Source organism: Trichechus manatus, unplaced genomic scaffold (assembly GCF_000243295.1).
Source record: "Trichechus manatus latirostris isolate Lorelei unplaced genomic scaffold, TriManLat1.0 scaffold00054, whole genome shotgun sequence".
NCBI lineage: Eukaryota > Metazoa > Chordata > Mammalia > Sirenia > Trichechidae > Trichechus > Trichechus manatus.
The window spans coordinates 15,476,230-15,497,026 of NW_004443990.1; the positions used below are offsets into that span (position 1 = coordinate 15,476,230).

The 20,797-nt window shown below is 45.0% G+C and overlaps 3 protein-coding genes and 1 non-coding gene across 4 annotated transcripts in view; all 4 read right to left on the reverse strand.

The window, feature by feature from the left end:
- CWC25 (CWC25 spliceosome associated protein homolog) overlaps positions 1-4,895 on the reverse strand; it is a 24,263-nt gene extending 19,368 nt beyond the window's left edge. Inside the window, exons 1-2 of the mRNA XM_004378011.2 lie at positions 4,619-4,895; positions 1,776-1,948 (exon numbers count right to left, since the gene is read on the reverse strand). Coding sequence (XP_004378068.1) covers positions 1,776-1,948; positions 4,619-4,636 — 191 coding nt within the window. The 5' untranslated portion in view covers positions 4,637-4,895. The remainder of the gene's footprint in view (positions 1-1,775; positions 1,949-4,618) is intronic.
- Positions 4,896-8,868: 3,973 nt separating this feature from the next.
- Positions 8,869-12,041, reverse strand: SPMAP1 (sperm microtubule associated protein 1). The gene is made up of 3 exons (XM_004378013.1): positions 11,835-12,041; positions 9,915-10,014; positions 8,869-9,026 (listed from the first exon to the last, which is right to left on the reverse strand). The coding sequence occupies exons 1-3, from the start codon at positions 12,039-12,041 to the stop codon at positions 8,869-8,871; spliced, it is 465 nt and encodes a 154-aa protein (XP_004378070.1).
- A 2,474-nt stretch (positions 12,042-14,515) lies between these two features.
- On the reverse strand, positions 14,516-19,590 carry RPL23 (ribosomal protein L23). Its single transcript, XM_004378014.2, has 5 exons — positions 19,530-19,590; positions 18,865-18,948; positions 18,451-18,579; positions 14,749-14,862; positions 14,516-14,625 (listed from the first exon to the last, which is right to left on the reverse strand). The coding sequence occupies exons 1-5, from the start codon at positions 19,540-19,542 to the stop codon at positions 14,543-14,545; spliced, it is 423 nt and encodes a 140-aa protein (XP_004378071.1). The 5' UTR covers positions 19,543-19,590; the 3' UTR covers positions 14,516-14,542.
- On the reverse strand, positions 18,699-18,834 carry LOC111820888 (small nucleolar RNA SNORA21). The gene has a single exon (XR_002824380.1). It is a non-coding gene; the product is annotated as a small nucleolar RNA SNORA21 (small nucleolar RNA).
- Positions 19,591-20,797: the final 1,207 nt, after the last annotated feature.

Here is a 20,797-nt window from a genome sequence, read left to right on the forward strand (position 1 = left end):
TGGAATATATCCTAGAGAAATAAGAGCCGTCACATGAATAGATATGTGCACTCCCATGTTCACTGCAGCACTGTTCACAACAGCAAAAAGATGGAAACAACCTAGGTGCCCATCAACAGACGAATGGATAAACAAATTATGGTATATCCATACAATGGAATAGTACACAACGATAAAGAACAACAAGGAAGCCGTGAAACATCTTATAACATGGAGGAATCTGGAGGTTATGCTGAGTGAATTTTAGTCAGTCACAGAAGGACAAATATTGTATAAGACCACTATTTTAAGAACTCAAGAAAAGGTTTAAACATAGAAGAAAACATTCTTTGATGGTTATGAGGGTGGGGAGGGAGGGCGAGGGTTTTTCACTAACTAGATATTAGATAAAAATCATCTTAGGCGAAGGGAAGCACAGCACACACTACAGGGGAAGTCAGCACAACTGGACTAAACCAAAGCTAAGAAGCTTCCTGAATACAATCAAATGCTTTGAAGGACAGAGTAGCAGGGGTAGGGGTCTGGGGACCATGGTTTCAGGTGACATCTAGGTCAACTGGCATAACAAAGCTTATTAAGAAAATGTTCGGCATCCTACTTTGGTGAGTGGCATCTGGGGTCTTAAAAGCTTGCAAGCGGCCATCTAAGATGCATCAATTGGTCTCAACCACCTGGAGTAAAGGAGAATGAAGAACACCAAAGACACAAGGGAAGTATTAGCCCAAGAGATAGAAAGGGCCACATAAACCAGAGACTGCATCAGCCTGAGACCAGAAGAAAGTGATGGTGCCCGGCTACCACCAATAACAGGGAACACAACAAAGAGCCCCAGATGGAGCAGGAAAAAGGTGGGGTGCAGAACTCAAATTCTAGTAAGAAGACCAGACTTAATGGTCTGACTGAGACCGGAGGAATCCCGGAGAGCATGGCCCCTGGATTCTCTATCAGCCCAGAACTAAAACAATATCCAAGGCCAACTCTTCAGACAGGGATTGGACTAGACTATGGGACATAAAGTTATACTCGTGAGGAGTGTGCCTCTTAGTCAAGTAGATACAAGAGACTAAACGGGCAGCTTCTGTACAGAGGTGAGATGGGAAGGCAGAGAGCGTTAGGAGCTGGTTAAATGGACATGGGGAATCAGGGGTGGCAAGGAGTGTGCTGTCACAGTATGGAGAGAGCAATTAAGAGTCACATAACAATGTATGTACAAATTTTTGTATGGGAGAAAAGAAAAAAGTGGGGTTGTTCACAGTCACACAGCTTTTACTGACAGACGCCATCGGAATCTACTTGTGACTTCTAGTTCATACCTCCTTCCTTGGCACCCCACTGCCCCCTAAACTGAACCTGCAATACATAAACACAAAGCAGGACTCTAGTTGCTGATACATACTGAAAGGCCAGGTAGAGGTGGCCTTGGTTTTATGTCATCCTCAATCAGTTACTGGTCAATCACTTACTATGGGCTTGGCCTACACACGAAGTTCTTTACATGTTATTTGATCCTCCTCAAACGTTAAGGAAAAGGGTATTATCACTCCATGGTTCTACTGAGATAACCAAGACTCCCAAACCTGCCCTCAGTTACACAGCTAGTGCGTGCACAGACAGGCTTGAGCCCAGGTCAGTCTGAGTCCAAAGGCCTTGCTCTTCACCACTCAGCTCTACTGCGATGAGACAAGTAGGATGACATGACGCACCTGCAGCAACTCCCTACACATCAGGACATCCCCGGCCCAAATCGCCCCGCCGCCCCTCAGCTCCTGGCTTACTTGACAGCCCCAACATCCTCCGCATAGCGCTGCATCTCTTCCCGGGCCCTCTCCTCTCGCAGCTCCCGCTGAAGCTCCTCAATCTTCTTCCGCTCAGCCTCATGCTTCTGCTCGGCCTTCCACACTTTCTCCACATTGCGGAGGGTTTGCGGGTGCCAGCTCTTCTTCAGATTCTATGGTAAATGAAAAGGAGGAGGAAAATAATTTGGGAGTAGGTGGGTGGTGAGTATAACTGTCCCTGCCTCACCCACCTCACTGTACCCCATTCATGCTAGGGCAGGCACATAAAGGGCAAGTTGTTAAAATGGCAAGGTTTGCACCCAATAATCTCCCACACATCTGGGAAGTTTTTATTCAAGTACATAAGGTTTCAGAATAGAATAGGTCTTTCCTGGGTTCTTTTCAAAAAGTTTTGACCTTGAAGGCACATGAGTCTGATTTCCACTGGCCGTGCCTGAGGTGGGGGTTGGTGATGACCATACAGGGGGAATGGGGCAAGGAGGTAGAAAGGTATATATTCTGAAAGGCAGCAGAACTCAAAGCACCTCTGGACATTCACTGGACATTGATAGACATTCACTATTACGAACACAGCCTTCTTTTCCTTGAATCCTCTTAACTTGCCCTAAACGTACATAGTTTACAACCCAACATAGTACCTCTTTCAACCTTGAATGTACAAGTTCTCCTCTCTTCCCTTACCAGGTATCTCCCCATGGTTCTGATCTCCCTTTCACCCTCAAGGAATGCTTCTCCTCTCCCTCTTCCCTATCAGCCACTGCTTTAATTCAGTTTCCCAATTAGGGAAGGTTTCCTGGAGAAAGTAACATCTAAGAATGATTATAAATTAGCCCAGTGATGTAGGAAGGGGACAGTAGGGTGTAGATTTCTAAACAGAGGGAACAGCTGTATCCGGATTTGCAACTGCAGGCCCAGTGGTGAGAAAGAATATAGAACAAATAATTCAGTGTGGCAGGAGATGGAGTGCAAGCTACGTAGAAGGGGCACAAAATGAAGCCAACTAAGAAATGAACAAATTAAGGCCCTTACAAGCCATGTTACAGGGTTGGACTTTATCCTGTTGACAGCAGGAAATACTGAATAGTCATACGCAGATGAGTGGCATGACTAGTTATCACGTGAAGAATGGATTGGAGAGGGCCACAACTGGAGACCAGGAGACCGCTAAGAAGTCTAAATAATAAGCACAAGGTACCTGGCACACAGGAGGTCGATGAGAGTTTCCTTCTCGCTCCTTCCCCTCATCCGGTCCATCCTTCTGTCCTTCCTTCCTTCTTTCCGTCCTCCCCACCTCTCCTTGTCCTCCTGATCCTCCCCTCCCTCCCTCCTCCTTGCCTTCTTCCGTCCTTCTCCTCTCATCCTTTGCTTTTTTCTTTTTTTGTTTTTTTGTTTTTAGGGGAGGAGGGGCTAAATCTGGCAAGTCTATGCTCAGGTTAACATATCCTTAACTTGGGTCATGCCATCATTAAATAGATTAGAGCAGTGGTCCTCAATCATGGACAATTTTGTCCCCTAGCACATTTGACAATGTCTGGAGACATTTTCTACCTGTCACAACTGGGAGAGGAAGGTGCTATTAGCATCTAGTGGCTAGAGGCCAGGGATGCAGCTAAACATATTACAGTGCATGGACAACACTCCCCTCCCCCCCAATAAATACACACCAAAGAATTATCCAGCCTAAAATGTCAATAGTACTGAGGTCCAGAAATACTGGATTACAGCATCGCTGTGCCTAAATGCAGTTGCTTGAAGAAAACACTAAATTATACAAATTTTGGTGGAGTCTTAGAACTCACTTTAATTGAGAATACCTGACAAGCCATAGTAGAGCAAATTACTGGACAGGTGACTAAAGGGATCTGTTTGCTAATTGATTTAGTTCACTGTCAGGAGGTTAGTATTTTCCTGATCTTGCACCACACTCTTGTGGGTCCATGTACCCTATCAAGGGCCTTACCCGTGGCTGTCAAGTCGATTTCAACTCATAGCAACCTTATATGACAGGGCAGAACTGCCCCATTGGGTTTCCAAACTGTAATCAATATGGGAACAGAGTGCCACATCTTTCTCCCACGGAGGGGCTGGTGAGTTCAACCACCGACCTTTTGGTTAGCAGTCCAGCACTTAACCACTGCACTACCAGGGCTCCTTATCTGGAGTCTTAGCCGCCTACAAATAAACTATCCAGTTTAAGAGAAATTGCTACATAACTTAAGTCCTATGAACTCGGAAGAAAGCTCTGTCACGACAAATCAGGATAGAGCATTGAAGGGCAAACGGGGTAAGAAAGATGGAGGTGAAAAAGATCCCTTCAGGCTTAAAGTGAACTCCAGGGCACAGCTCAGGGACTGGGAGAAGGGGACGCAAACTACCCTTGCTACGGCTCAAGACAAGGCTCTGAACTCCTAGCTGAGGAAAAGTGATGTCTCAAAACAAGATACACAAAACAAAGGCTACGTGATAAGGCCTCGGTATCTGCCTCCTTTCCAAGCGACGGCTCCAGCCGCCCCCCTCCCCGGCGTTCCCAGAATTTCCAGCTGGGAGTCCCACCACCCTCTCCGCTGCCCCCGCCGCAAACAAACACACAATCACCTGCCGAGGTTCGCGACACACCTCGCACACCTTATTCAAGTGTGTCGCGAACCGATGGCAAGTCCCTCTGAGGCCCTAGCCCTCCGTCCCTGTCTCCAAGGCTACGGTCCCCTCCCCTCAAAAGCAAGGCTCCGTTGCCACAGTCATCCACTCGCCGCCAATTTTGGACTCCAGCCCCAGTCCGTCTCCGGCCTCAGTCCGCCCCCGCCGAGGCCTTCTTCACTTACCAGGTCTCCGCCCCCCATGACGGTGGAGACGTTTCCTCACAACGCGGAACCGGAAGAATCAGGAACGATCGCGAGGAAACGTAGAGAATAATTCAGATGCGACCTCCCCGAGCCTGGTCCCGGAGCCCACCGGCTGCTACTTTCACCGACCGATCTAGAGACCACTTCCGGGGGCGCGTCATATTGCTGCGTCTGCGTCGCCTAACAATGGCGTTTAGTACTCTCCGTCGCTCCATGTGACAGTGACGTCACGTGTAGTTTCCGCAGAGTTTGAGGCCCCGATGTTGCTTCCTTTGTGGTCACATTTTGGCTGCCTGGCATCTGTACCTCAGCTGATCTCCTCAACTGTCAGTTTAAACGCCACAGCTCTGTTCAGTTAGAGATGCGATGGGGCTTTCCCTGCGGTTCTTTTGCCATGACAGTGCACCATGGCGTCCTTCTCGAAGCTCGGCTCAGCATTTCCGGGGCTATACTCCAGTGTGCATCAACCCAGGACACCTCACCCCTATAATCCTCCACATTCCCACACCCCAGTTCTCCAAAGCGGCTTTTCAAGCCAGCGCTCTGCTTAAACCTCGACCCACAGTCAACCCCTTACTTCAGGCCTACTTTACAAAAATAAATGGAAGCCATCAAGCCGAACTTCATCAGCTTCCGTTCACCAAACCTGGAGAATCTGCCAGTGCCCCCATTTTCCTTTTGGTTACAGTGGAAGAGGCATCCCTCCCAAGGCCCGAAAGCTCATCTGTGCTCTAGATCCCATCCCTCACAATCTGGGAGACCTCCCTATTGCTCCATTCCTCCCTCCTGTATCTTCAGTCTTCATATTAGCTCTTTGTCATCAGCATTTTAAATATGCTCAATTTATCCTAATCCTTTAAAAAAAAAAAAAAAAAAACTCATTTCTCCGTTCCCACTCCTCCCCTCCTGCCCTGTCCTCTCCTTCTTAACCAAACTTAACCAAGCCAAGCCATATTATCTCCACCCAGGCTTTGTCTTCCGTTTAACCTCATTGATTCTCCCTATGATCTTCAGTAATCCCTTGTATTTAAATCCAGATGGACATATTTCATCTGCATCTTGCCACCCCTTAGGCTTTGATATTGATGACCACTCCCTCCTTATTGAGACACTTCTCCCTTGACTTCTGCCTACCATTCTCCTGATTTTCTATTTACCTTTCTGGACCCGTCTCAGGGGAAGCTTTTGTTGTTCATCCTGTCTCTTAGGTTCTCTTAGATCTCTCACACCATATTCCTGTTCACTTGTTTGTATCCCTGTGCGTTCCATAATGGTAGAGACCTCTGTTCACTTTTGTGTCCCTTATGTCCAGTACAGTTTCTGGCACATAGTAGTGGCTCAGTAAAGTGTTGTCAAATGATGAATGGATGCATGCATGCATCCTTAAAGGCCCTGTGTTCTAGAGTCAAAAGTTGACCAAGATGTTTCCTTGGGGCATGAACTCTTAGAAATAGTAGCAATCATTAATATAGTGTTAATAGTTATACAATAATAAAGAGGACTATGTATTGAAATGGCAATGGCTTTGATTTGAGTTTGAGTCCCAATTCTATCATGTATAAGTTAGGTGTTACAACCTCTGTGAGGACTTTTTCTCATCTGTAAAATAAGCATAATACAATCTACTGTGCAGGGTTGTTGTGGGAATTACATTAAGTAATGTTTTTCACATAGTACCTGGCATACAGTAAATGCTCAATAAATGATAACAATTCTATCTCCGATGTTATCAATACCCATAGTAACTTCTCTTCCAGGGCTCCATCCTGACGGACACCAAAGATTAGAAGGAAGTGAATGGTTCCAAAAGTCAGTGATGCCATACTTTTGTGGTGGAAAATATTTGAAGACAGGACAGAGTTATTTTTGTGTAGTTGGTGTTGTTAGGAGCCTTAGAGTTGATTTCAACTCATAGTGACCCCACATGACAGAGCAGAACTGCCCCATAGGGTTTGAAACAGATCTCCAGGTCTTTCTCCTGCAGAGCTGCTGGATAGGTTCAAATGGCCAACCTTTTGGTCAGCAGCTGAGGTCTAAACTTTGCGCCATCAGGACACTTTTTTTTTTTTTTTTTGAGTAGAGAGAACTAAAACTGTAGGAATCACATTTAATTGATTTCTTTTCACCAGTGTTTCTCAAAGTGTGACCTCAAAATGGGAAGTACCTATAATAGAATCCCCTGAGGGTCTTCTTTTACTATAGATTCCCAGGTCCTACCCCTGACCCATTGAATCAGACTTCAGAGGATGAGACTTGGGCTAGATTGCCCTGTTCCATGGCCCTTCATAGATCCTGCTTTCTGAGTTAGGTTCTCTAACCTTTCCATTAACTCTGTGAGCTCCCGTTATGCTCCCAGTAGACTCATTTTCTGCTTAAAGCGGCCAGAGTATCTGTTCAGTTTGTATAATTCTGACCATACAATAAACAACAAGGCTTGTAGAGGGGATCACACAGGGGCAAAAGCGATAAGTTAATATACTCTTCAGATCAGGCAGAACTATCCCTACTAGTTTAGGAAAGCATCGGTTATAAATTCTATCTAGAAAGGGTGGTCATGTATTTTTAAAAGATATCTCTTGAGCTACAAACAAATGCTCTTCCTCTGAGTTTTTCTTACAGCCACATGAGTATTTGCCAACTCCTGCTGGGCTGAAAGGAGCCCTTGTGGTGCAGTGATTAAGCATTCTGTTGTTAATCAAAAGGTTGGTAGTTTGAATCCACCAACCACTCCTTGGAAACCCTATGGGACAGTTCTACCTGTCCTATAGGGTCACTATGAGTTGGAATCGACGGCGGTGGGTTTGGGTTTTTGGTGCCTAGAGTGAAAACTCCCAGAGGACAGGGACACTCTTTCATCTTTTGATTCAACACAGCCTTGTTATCTACTAAGCTTTCACAAATACGTGTTGAATGAACATGTTTAATTTTATAGGCACACAACAGATTGCCAAATTATGTTCATAACCCTCAAATCTAATCTTAAATTTAGAAGTTCCTCAGGGACTTTGTCTTAGTTGAAGACCTAGGTGTGGTGGAGTGGAGATGGGCAGTCTAAGAGGCCTGCCCTAAGTGGTCATTTGGAATGTAGGAAGAACTAGTATTTCAGGACAAGAATGAGTTGAAAGTTCCTTGTTTTCTCTAATGATGTTGTAGCTGCGGGAGAAGAGGTATTTTTTCTAAATACGGGAAAAAAGGTACCAGAAAGGGGGCACCCAGATTCAAACCAGGGACCTCTTGATCTGCAGTCAAATGCTATACCCCCAAGCCCTATTAGAGGTCTCCTGCTTGTCTATTTACAGTGACGCAATACAATCAGGTTCCACCCACACTAGAACTCTGGCAGGCTTGTGTTCTAAAGCCCCACCTTCTTTTGTATCCATCATCTGCTTTGGCTTTTCTCCTGGCCACCAATAAACTGGGTGGGGGCGCTTGAAAAGTGAAACCCTGGAAAGTGACAACCTGGAAACTAGCTGAAAAGGAAACTACCATAGCAGAGAGATTTTATTCCACCGCCCGCAGCTGCCCACAAGTACAGTATCACTGTGTCAGAATGTCTGGGCTAAAAAGCACCCCTAGATGTCATCTTGTCCATCCCCTGCCTTTTGATGAATTGAGAGTGGAAAGGAATAGGAAGATGTCCGTTATTTTGGATAGGATGATCCTATCGGGAAAATCAGGAAATCCTTCTTAGGGCAGCCAATACCAATCCCTGCAGTTGCCCTGCCTGTTCTGTTCTTGATAGAAACAGTAGCCAGTTTCTGATCTGGGGCCCTGCTGAGACCTGGGAAGTGCTTTGTTGAGGACTAAGCAGTGTTGGGAGCCCTGGTAGCACAGTGGTTAAGAGCTAGGCTGCTAACCAAGGGGTCAGCAGTTTGAATCTGCCCCACTGAGTCAGATTCTACTCAACATAATGGATTTAAGTAGTGTTGTTTCTTTTTATCACAATGGCAGGAGAGAACTGAGGCCTCTCCTTTCAAGCCTGGCAGTCCCGGCCATGCAGTGTAAGGGTGTAGGCCTGAGAAGCCATTTTTCCTCTCAGCTCATCTCCATGGGGTAGAGAAGCCGAGGATGGAGAAACTAGCTTAGTCCCCACCCACAACCTCATGGAAGAAACTGCACACTTAGAGGCACAAATAACATTTTTTTTTTAATAGAAAATGACATTTAGAGCACATCTAAACATCTCTCTTAGAAATTCAAGTTGAGGGCTGTGAAGAGAAGAGACGCTGTTAGAAGAGAGGGAATTGGGTGACCTCTCCAAAGACGGATGTGCGCTGGCGGAGGGCTGGGGTGTTCCGGCGGTAGCCAAACTGACCATTGAACCCCTTGAACTGTTTCAGATCTGCATTGTAGTAGTCATGCCCAGTCACCTGCTGGAAGGAATGCCCTTTGGGGCAGAGATAGAGACCTGAGCCTACATTCACCTCCTTTCTTGCCTTCCCAAAGGGCCAGTATGGGATGCCAACCCAACTACAGTCAGTAACTGTAGTCCTCATGCCACAGCTGAACCCTCAGTCCTCAAATATCCTAAGTCTCTTGATGGAAAAGCCAAGAGCTGGTGAGGTCGAGGAGACAGACGACTTCCTAAAAACCAAACCCTGTACCAGGAATAGTTGCAGGAGGAGGGTGAGTGGTATGTGCTGACACAGAAGTGGCCAGGAAGTTCAGGGCTTGGAGAATTTGCCTTGCTCCCAGGAGAACTAAGAAAACCTCACCCTTGCCTCTGACCCATCTGGACAAAATGGATGTAATTAATTTAGCCAAATGGTGCAAAGGAGCATGTGACTAAGCGATATGGCAGAAGGGTGGTGGAGTCGGGTTGGGAGAAGGACTCATCATGTCAAAAGAATATCTCTCAACTCTCCCTTTCTTCTTGCTGCTAAATCAGCCTGAAAAAATTAGCAGAACCCAACCTGCTCACGGAGCAACGAATGGAACACGGTCATTGAGGTTGAAAAGAGTGGAATTGGAATCCCAGCTCAGCCTTCTTAGTAAACCATGTTAACTCCCTACACTTCAGTTTCCCCAGCTGTAACATGGGGAAAGTGCGAGGGCAGAAAGCGCCTGACATAGAGTAGGTGCTCAGTAGCTAAATATTAGGGAGCACTCTGGCCATCTTCTCATGGATGGGAAGAAAAGTTGGAGGATGCAAGTCCCTGGGCCTCTTCCCCCTAGCCATGCCTCTGTGACCCAGCTGCTCTCTCTGAACCGTGGAACACACACCACTCTTCCTGGGTGGGACCATGGTGAGGCTGGAAAGTGAGGGGGCACTTGCCTGCCCCCGCCCAGTTTCTCCTGTTGAGGTATCTCTGTCCTGGTCCAAAGATGTGGAAATAATCTACTATCCAGCCGTCCCTTCCTGTACCGCCATGATCCTGAGGGTGAGAGAAAAAACACAGAAGAGGTCAGCCTCAGTGCTGAGAGGTGCACGGTGCAAACTCCCCTGGGCTTGTTGGGGGGAGGGGAAAGAGATCCCAGCCCCCCGGGAAACTCAGCTAGACAGGTTAAATATACATTTTGATTTATGTCCTACTCAAGGAGAGGCCGAGTAGCTTGGCACTTAAAGGTTCAGTCTCTGTTGCCAGACAGGCTGGGTACCAATTCCAGCTCTACCACTAACAAGCTGGGTGGCAAATTGTAATTTTCATGGGCAAATTACACAGCTTTTCTAGGTCTCAGTTTCTTCATTAATAAAATGAGGGTCGCTGTCAGACTTGAATGAGGTTGTTCAGACAAAGGACCTGGCATTGTAAATAGAGTAAACGTTATCTTTATTTAAACGAAAATGATACTTACCACAAATGGTGGTTGTGCAGATTAAAGGATGCTTATAAAATTAAACATAAAAAGTCTCAAAAGGGTGTACACCATATTATTTTAAAGTTTTTAAATGCTCAAGTTCTTCCCTTTTTTCCCAGACTCCAGCTCCTTTCTTGTGTATAAAAGTTACTGGAGTAGCATGTAGAAATTTTTGAAATGGTGTATCTTTGGCTATGTGTATTTTCACCAAAAAAAAGAAGGTTGAGAAGTTAGAGGGTTGACATGTTGTGGGGTTGTTCACCAATGTCATAAAACAATATGTGTACTACTGTTTCGTGAGAAACTATTTGTTCTGTTAGCCTTCACCTGAAGAACAGTAAAAAAAAAAAAAGTTACTGGAGTAGGCAGCAGGTACACACAAGTATGGCACACACAAATTTTATGTCCACATACATATACTGTACACAGAAACTCCCAGAACTCCAAGATTTGTTCACAGAGCAGCCCCTGTAAGACCCCATCACCTCCCCACACCATTGACATATATGTCATTGTTGTTGAGTGCTATTGAGTTGATTCCAACTCATAGTGACCCCATGTGACAGAGTAGAACTGCCCCATAGGATTTTCTTGGCTCTTATCTTTATGGAAACAGATCACCAGGTCTTTCTCCAGAGGAACGGCTGAGTGAGTTCCAACTACTAACCTTTTGGTTAGCAGCCGATCACTTAACCATTTGTACCACCAGGGCTGCTTATTGACATAAAAAAACACACAACATTGGAGGCAAAAGTGTTGGAAAAAAAAATTGGTTACCATCAGCAAATAGTCTCAGAATCTCTGATCCTGTGGAAGTACTCAACTAAGAAGTGGTCCAACATCCTGAGGGAAAACACCTGGGGGAAAACTGAGGCAGCATGAAGCTCTAGACAAGGGAGGAGGCCGAGAATATTCTTGGCAACTATCACGTCACAGGGCGGAAGGCACCTGGACTGGCACGTCAAGTCAGGTCACTTTGTCTTGCTGACTGACGTCACAAGGGTTTTTGCCTTTTTAGGGCCTCTACAGCAGGAGGTCGCCGGGAAGGGCGGGGCAGTGACGTCACAAAGAACAATGAAACCGATTGGTTTAGGAGACATGGGTTTTGAGCCTGGCTCCTTAGCCCGGCAAAAACCCAGAACAGATCTTTCCCAAATTCCGGAGTGAAAGGTGACCCTGTGAGCTCATTGAGCTCGCAGTCAACACTCGTCACCTTCCTCTTCCAGTTCCGGGGTTTCATTAGGAAAACTGAGGGGGTGAGAATGGGACAGCCTCCCTGGTGGTGAGGTCGCTGGAGTGAGATGCTCGCATCTGGTGACTGCGTTACTGGAAGTCGACCCCGCCACCGGGGCCATCCTCTACAGGCGGAGAGCAAGGTCCTCGGGCGCTCCTATACCTGTTTAGTTTTCCGCAAAACAGGTGGAACCACGTGGCTCTGGAAGTAGCGGCGGGCGTGGTAGTCCTGCTGCGCGTTGTAAGGCGGGATTGCAGACCAGAGTTTGGGCCTCGTGCGCTCATAGGTGCGGGCCATGCTGCTCACGGCCACTCCATCCAAGATGAAGCCCTTTTCCAGCCGCAGAGGACACTCACACAAGTGCGTCATCCCAACCACCGCAGCCCAGGAAGGTCTTTTGGTGGGAGTGAGGGACTTGGGTGGGGTTCCCCCAGAACCCGGGCGCATTGTTACGTGGTGTCACTCTTGCGACCCCAGCAACACAAACGGTATTATCCTCACCCCCTCTGGGTTGACCAATGGGCGACCTTTAGGTTAGAGGTGACCAGGAGACCAACTGTGCGGGAGGAGTGGGAGATTGAAGGAGGGGAGGAGAGGACTAATAAATGTGGAAAGTTTGAGTGTAATCGGCCCCAGCTCCTCAAGTTTTCCTTTAAGATGAGCAAGGTGGTGTTCTCTTTCACTTTTCCCAGCTCATTTCCCTTGAAAAGTTTGTGTTCAGAGTGGGTCAGAGTACAGACAGCACCTACTTCCAACTCATTTTACGGAGCTGGAAGTTTCAGCTAATAACGACTCCCCAAATGCAGTTAGTGGCAGTGCCGGAAACAATTCAGGTCTCCTGACTTCCAGTCAGTCCTCTTGTAGCACTTCTTCCCACTCCACAAATTTCTTCAGCTTGTATTCCTGTTAATCCTAGTAGTTTGACACATTATTTTTCTTAGGGCTAGTTCTTTGTGCAAAGCGTGGTGGTGCAAAGGGTTAACATGCTCAGCTGCCAAGGGAGAGGTTGGAGCTCATCCAAAGGTGCCCTAGGAAGAAGGGCCTGGTGATCTACTTCTGAAAAATCAGTCGTTGAAAAACGAATGGAGCACAGTTCTACTGACACATGGGGTCACCATGAGTCAGTGGTGGCATTGATCAAATTGGATGAGTCCATTTTTTTCCCAGGCCCTGGATATGCTACTCATGGTCTGGGAAGAATGTTGACAATCTCAACACAATCGGGCAGAATTACTTATTTGCGGGGTGACCATCCACCTTGGTCCACAACATGATTTATGCCTGTTGTGAAGCCATAATTCTATCCCTTTTCATTTTCAAAGGATAAATTATACAGTCATGCTACACTTGGATAACAGCAAAAAACCCTGCAGGCACTATTAACAATTTGATCATCTTCCATAAAATGGGTAAATTTACATGGCAATCACCATGTGTTAGGTCTTACAAGCACTGACTCATTTACACCCCAATTTACCCAAAGGAAATCTGTAACTGCTCATGTGTATATATACACTCCTGGCTCCTACCCACATAACTCCTTTAACTCCAGGACTGTGTCCAGGATCTGAGCCTACATTGTAATCTCTCTTAAACGCTTTTCTAACTGTAGGGCACTTGGTTACCTATCATCAGAAAGTATCTACTTTCTGTATTGTACTTTATCCAAATACCTTATTCTTTTACAGCAGAAATTAGAAGTCTCAAAAGTTCTGTAAGCTTACAAGGGGCAAGGACTTTATCTTTAAAACCAATCAAAAAGCCATGTTCACAGAAAGTTTGCGCCGAAGTACATACACCCCACTCCCCTCGACTGTCTCATTATACATTTTGCATTTAGGACGATAGTAATAAATTTACACATCAACTACGTAATTAACACTGAAGCGCCCCCTTCCAGCCCTGCTGTTTAACTACAGATATGATACTCTTCAAGGTCGCCCCTAATGTGCCATCCTACTCATATTTCCCATTGGCCAAGGCACCTCCACATTTGCTAAAATTGCTCTCTGACAGCTCAAGTTTGTCAATTCCCCACCTCTGAGTTGCTGGGAGACAGAATTTTGCCTACACGGAGGTTGGCCTGGGAGATTAGGCTCCATCTCAGGAGTCTGCAGAAGGGGGTTGGGGCTGGAGCAGAGGGGATCCTATGAGAGTGGCTGGGCACTGCCTAGTGTCAGCTGCTTCTGTAGAGCTGAGGAAAGTCTTTCCTTGGAGTGAACTTTGGAAGTGGGTGCCCATGGCAGTGGCTCTCTCAGAGATGCTTGGAAGTGTAGCAAGGGGTGGTGGGACCAAAGTGCCATGTTAAATGGGTGCCCGCAGGGTGGGTTAGGAACTTGCATTTTAAACCTCAGGGTAGCGTCTGGGGCTGTGAGGTTAGAAGTCTCCATAGCTGGGGTCGGTGCCAGTGCATGTGCCCACCTGCCCCGGCCCAGAGGGTGCCCCTTGAAATTGGTGGGGAGGTGGTGGATAAGGGAATAAAAGGTGGGGTCCTTGGGAACACGCCAGCAGAGGGGGTAAGGGCTCCAGACAGCCTTTTAAAACTGCAGTAGTTGTCCTCAGGACATACCTCTTGGATGGCAACTGCAACTTATTTTGTGGAACAACCTGGTCTTTGGAACCTAACCATATAAATGTAGGTAAGCAAGGAGTGGGTGTAGTTTCATTTTACAAAGAAGGCAAGGTTTAGGTGGTTTCAAGAGTGACATGTAGAAATGAACCGGAAGGCAAGCACTGGGAAAGAATAATTTTTAATAGGCGTACGTACTTTTACACAAATAATGCGTCCTTCTGCGTTTGTTTGCCAACCTAACAAGGTGTGTTATTTGTGTAAAATACAGTGATTTTATTTTTATAATTACACTGGAGAATCATGCAATGCTGCCAGCATTGGATGCAATCCTGGGCCACAAGTCTGCACATTCCTTTGCAACTGGTCCGGTGATGGCAGAACCTACAAAAAAGGGAGAGGGGAAGTAACAGGTAAGTCAGTGTCCTGTACCTATATACTCATAGACCAAAGAATCAAATCATCCAGTCTCAGAGACGTGAGGAATGACGTGCATGGCTTTCTTACCTTTCATCTCGCCTTTATTATTTACTATGACCCCCGCATTATCTTCAAAATAAAGGAAAACGCCGTCTTTTCTCCGGTATGACTTTCGTTGTCGTATTACCACTGCTGGATGTACTAAGAGGGGAAAAAGGACAGCAGTTATTAACCTGTCAAGTCTCAGTGCCACCACAAAAGCAGTTTACACCCTGACTAGCTCCCCAACATTCCTTCCCCTGTTTGGACAGAAATGTATGCACATTAGTTTTTCATCTTCTAAAAGCACACAGAACAGTGCAAACATCAAATCACTTCTTAACGAAAGACACTATTCACGTGTAGTCGGAAATGCCAATAGTTTCCTGAAAGTGTGAAACTGTACTCTCTTCTGTTAGGACGATTAGCAACATAACAGCAGGAAAGTTGTCAAGCACTTTCTATACTTTTACCCATCTCACCTATCAGGTGGCTACTATTATGATCAACTGGGAATGGGATTCCCAGACTCAATGAGTCCAGAGGCCAAGCTATTAACCCCTCACTAGGCAATATTCCATCCCAGTACAGTATATACCAAAAAACCCCCAAGTAGTACAGACATCTCTCAGTATCCACGGGATTCGTTCCAGGACACCCAACAGATATCAAAATCTGCAGATGCTCAAGTCCCTTATATAAAATGGCATATTTGCATATAACCTACATACATCCTCCTGTACACTAAATCACCTCTAGATTACTTATAATACCAAATACAATATAGATGCTAAATAAATAATTGTTATACTGTATTGTTTAGAGAATAATAACAAGAAAAAAAAGTCTGTACATGTTTAGTACAGATGCAACCATCATAGGCCTAACTACATACTACATGTCAGAGGCGAAGCAAACAATGCTCAAACAATGAGCGCTGGAGACTGGGGATCTGTGAAATGGTGGGAGGCTACATCAGGATATGCCTATACATCACTTTTTCCCCCCAATATTTTTGATCCACAGTTGGTTAAATCTGAGGATGGAGAACCTGCAGACAGAGGGCTGACTATATACACACTTTATCTAAAAATTACTGCTCCCAAGAACTTGCTAGAATTAAAGATACATGTATAAGGATGTACACATGGTGGTTTACTAGAGCACAAATTTGGAGCTAAACTAAATACCCTGTGGCACATGTATTATACAATGGATCCTGTGCAAACCTTTAAAATGATTATCCACATCTGTAGTTTTTTGTATGCAGGACAATCATGTTTTTGAAGAGCAAATTATGGATGGTAATGGTGACATTTATACAGCGAAGACAGTTTACAAGCTCATTTTTTTGCATAGAGTCAGGAAGAAGGACTCAACAGAATATTAACAATGATCATCTCTTGGAGGTCTAAGAGTTGGGTGTCTGAAATTCAGTACTTATGTAATCAAACAAGAATTAAGTCGTTACTAAAACGTTTACAAAGACTATTATTATTAATACGCTTAAAATTGCCTCAGGATAAAAGTTTAGAGCTATTTTGGTACAAACTGGTTACAAAATGCAGAGGGGGGATAACCTAAAGAAATATGCGTCTTCATTGAGCCATGTGTCTGTCATAAGCAACTTTTAAAACTACCTGCACTAATGTGAACAAAACACTTTTCCAGACCTTCAAAAGCAAATTGTTATAAGCTGGTTATTCCTTAAAAAAGAATGCAGTAGATTATAGCAACTGAAGGAACTTAGTTTAGACTCACATGCCTGTGTTCAAAGCCTGATTTAATACTAGCTTGGAGACCTTGAGCAAATTAATTTTTAGATGTTAAAGTTTTCCTCTTGTGAAACAGGGATAATAGTTACATCTCCACATTCAAGACCAGACACTGGAAATACAGAATTTTTATGAGGACACAAAGATCCTGGCTATTCTTGAGGCAAGTACTAAATAAGAAGTACCTACATAAGTAGACAGTCTGATGAAATTTTTAAAAATCCAAAAAACTTCAGTAAAATATATCAGAATTTATTTTAAGTGTACAATTCAGTGGCATTAAGTACGTTCACAATGTTGTGAAACCATTACCACCATCTCCAAAATGTTTTCATCACCCCAAACTCTGTACCCATTAATAACTCCCCAGCCCCATCTACCCTGCACACAGTCCCTGGTAACCTCTAATCTATTTTCTGTCTCGGAATTTGCTTACTGTAGACACACCATGTTAAAGGGAATACAACATTTGTCCTTTCGTGCCTGGTTTATTTCATTAGCATGTTTTCAAGCCTCATCCGTGTTGTAGCATATAACAGAACTTCATTCCTTTTTATGGCAAAATAATATCTCATTATATGTATATACCACATTTTAAAAATCCATTCATCTGTTGATGGACTGATCAAGTGTTTAACCATGGGATACACACTAAGTGGGAGGCCCTGACAACTCCCCAGGCCACTGATCAGACCCAGCAAGTGTTCTGAAAAGAGAAAAGCCTGTCCAGTTGCATCCCGATCCCAGCCAACACACTGACTCTTCCAATGCTACTTACTCCTTGCCTACCAAACTCCCAAGAGGATACTAAAGGTGAATGAACTAAGACTTCTGACCAAAAGGTTAAAGATCTAGTGGTAGAATACAGGCATACAAGAGTAACTACAATACATAGCTGTGACCAGTCACATTTGTCCTGTATGTCAGGGATGGTTAGGGCTTCTGTGTAAGAGCAAGATATTCCAGGGCAGAGACAGACCAAGCCAGGCATAACAGAAAAGTTCAGGAGCTGATGAGTTAAAGTGCACTAAATGTCTGAAACCCTAAAGCCAGATAGGACATCACAAGTCAGAAGTGCTCCTGGGCCTCCCCTTTTTAAGTCATCTATCTGGTAAGAAAAGCTTTTCTGGGCTGTAGCCCATGATCAAGCCATGAGCAACTCATTGTTGTAGTTTCCATCAGAAAAGACTTAGAATACACCATGTCAAACTTTCAAGCCAGTCTCGAGCTAACCTATAAAAAGAGCCTGTCTTAAAGCAGGACGGAAACTAACATGTTATTCTGTACTTAAAAAATGCTAGATAACAGGCCAGATGCTCTACAGGCACGGGAGTTCATCATGTGAAACTCACAATCACTTGAGAAAATATGTGAGAAAATATCACTATTCTCTTTAAAATTAGTAATTCCAGGAAAAAAAAAAAAAACAACTCACCTATGGTGACATAAGTCTCAAAGCTGTGATTTCACCAAGTTAGTTCCAAGTTTTCCACCAAATCAAAAATACATATGTATATTTACTATGTATTTACTGTGTTAGGCAGTATTTACAGTCAAAGAATAAACTAATGATCTGCACTCACGGAACCTTAAGTAGAACTTTTTAGGAACAAACATCATAAAAAGCCATAGTAATTACCAACAGTTATTTGTGGGTTGGTGGGGAGATGTCAAGAACAAAGTGAGCTATAGATTTTAAAAGTGAAAATCACTGGATTACAGTATTCCAGGCAAGAGGCACAGCAAATACAAAGGAGCTGAGGCTGGTAGTATAGGTTGGAGTGGGAATCCCAGGAGGCAGGGCTTTTGTTTGCACAAGTATAGAAGGTGGTCTATTAAGTCTACAAAGCTGCTTTCTCTTCAAAGGAAATCAGGTTAAGAGGCCTTAAGAACTACATTGGTTCGTTTTCCAATAAAGGGAGAGGTACTTCAGCTGTCTACAAGGAGATGAGAAGGATTCAGTCTCTTTACTCACCCTTCTTTCTGAGTTCTGGTTTCCCTTTTTTGACGGTAGCCATCACCATGTCACCCACACCAGCAGCGGGAAGTCTGTTTAGTCGTCCCTTGATCCCCTTCACAGAGATGATATACAGATTTTTGGCTCCTATAAAAGGACGCAAACAAAAACCCAATTTTTCCAGGGCCTGTGTAACACTTCCCCAACACCCAGTCCAAGGCCTCTCCACCTGCTCACAATCGACAGTTAGTCCCCAAGGTGGAACACTTTGTCACACCACCGATTGAAGCAAAACAACACAAGATATTGCCGCTTCACCCAAAAGCAGTGTTTTTATTCTGCCCTTTCTTGACGGCTCAGTGGGTCACTAGCAAAAGGCCCAATGAGTGCTTTTAAAAGGGGGAGTGCAACAAAGTGTGCTTAAGGCCTCACCCGTATTGTCAGCACAGTTGATCACAGCTCCTACCGGAAGACCCAAGGAAATCCGGAATTTTGCACCAGAGGACCCACCACGTCCTGTGAGTAGGAAGGGAAGGGAAACAGGAGAAAGATCAACTGTCAAAACACGTTCAGACTTCTGCTTACATTCTCCAGCTATAAATTCACCAGCGCATGTTCACTATAGGTTAACTGTCTCTAGCCCCCTCCCCATGCGCCACCTCTTCTCATGGCAAATAGCCGATTCCTCACTAACACTTCCAGTCAATTTTAGGGGGAATGGACAACCGAATCCTTGCTCCAATCATTGCACCACACAGTCCCTCCAGTAAGTCGGGTGACCCCAAAGGCTGCCCGATCTGGGAGTCAAGGCCGTTGAACTTTAGCCTCATTATGTCAGAGCTACAAGCGTCGTGATAATCGCGCACCGGGTTCAGTCTAGAATCAAGTCGGGCTCCTGCTAGGTCAACGCTCCACAACGCCCTCCTCAACCCCCGCGCCACTTTCGGGGGTCCTCCTCAATGCTCTCGCGGGGCCCCGCCTCTCTCTCTGGCCCCGAGGACAGCGGAGTGCCCCAGCTGCCCAGGACCGTCATTCCGGCGAGGCCAGCAACCACCGTGCCACAGATGACAGACGATTCTACAAAGACGAAACCTCACCTCGCTTCGACATCTTGCGCGCCGGAAAAGGACAGAAAGGAAGTAGGTACAAAGGACCCTGGGATATGAACTTTGAAGCCCCACCCACTCTGCTGTTACGTCACCCGGAGCTTGTTGTGCCCGCTTCTTTACCCAGGGCGCTACTTTATTACGTAGTAAGTCCTGGACCTCAGCCTAACCCCTCGGTAGGTCGTCGGGATAGAGATTTTGAGAACTGCAGAAGCTGTTGGAGACCTGGTTGAGACCATCTCTACGCGCTTGAAAGTAGTTGGGGGACACAGAAACATTGCTTTATTAATTTATCCAACAGCTCTTTTGCGAATTTAATATATGCCGGCCACTTCTTCAGACACTAGAGATTCAGAGTGATTAAAACACGTTATTGTGCCGTGAACCAAGGACTGGGTGGGGAGAGAACTCTAAGCAGTTTCATTAGAATGTGTTAAAATTGAGAAGTGCCATTGTACCACTCCATCTCCACTCATTCTTCATACAGAGGCCGGGAATAATTTTTCAAAAATTTAACTATTTAAACACCTATGCTCTTCAAAAGACTTCACCAAAAGAAAAAGAGAACCTACAGACTGGGAGAAAAATTTTGGACAGTGCAAGTCAGAGAAAGTTCTAATCTCCATAATCTACAAGAAAATCCAACACCTCTACAACAAAAAGACAAATAATCCAATTAAAAAATGGGCAAAGGAAACGAACACACACTTCACCAAAGAAGACATTGAAGCGGCCAACGACACACGAGGAAATGCTCTTAATCTCTAGCCATTAGAGAAATGCAAATTAAAACCACAGTGAGATACCATCTCAGCCCAGCATTACTGGCACGAATCAAAAACACTGGAAATAACAAATGTTGGAGGGGCTGCGGGGAGATTGGAACTCTTATGCAGTGCTGGTGGGAATGCAAAATGATACAACCATTTTGGAAAATGATACGGTGCTTCCTTATAAAGCTAGAAATAGAAATACCATATGATCCAGCAATCCCACTCCCAGGAATATATCCTAGAGAAATAAGAGCCGTCACTCGAATAGACATGCACACCTATGTTCATGGCAGCATTGTTCACAGTAGCAAAAAGATGGAAACAACCTAGATGCCCATCAACAGATGAATGGATAAACAAACTATGGTACATACACTCAACAGAGTACTATGCAATGAGAAAGAACAATGATGCATCTGTGAAGCATCTCATAACACGGATGAAACTGGAGGACGTTATGCTGAGTGAAATAAGTCAATCACAAAA

Bases quoted from the DNA above. Each gene is read 5' to 3' on its own strand.
- SPMAP1 (XM_004378013.1), bottom strand. From the start codon at position 12,041: ATGACGCACTTGTGTGAGTGTCCTCTGCGGCTGGAAAAGGGCTTCATC. The intron at 10,015-11,834 runs GTATAGGAGCGC...TCTCACCCTCAG, and splicing joins TTTTGCGGAAAACTAAACAG to GATCATGGCGGTACAGGAAG. The intron at 9,027-9,914 runs GCAAGTGCCCCC...TCTGCCCCAAAG, and splicing joins GAGAAACTGGGCGGGGGCAG to GGCATTCCTTCCAGCAGGTG.
- RPL23 (XM_004378014.2), bottom strand. The intron at 18,580-18,864 runs GTGAGGCCTTAA...GTCCTTTTATAG, and splicing joins CAACTGTGCTGACAATACGG to GAGCCAAAAATCTGTATATC. The intron at 14,626-14,748 runs GTAAGAAAGCCA...CCTTTTTTGTAG, and splicing joins TAATAAAGGCGAGATGAAAG to GTTCTGCCATCACCGGACCA.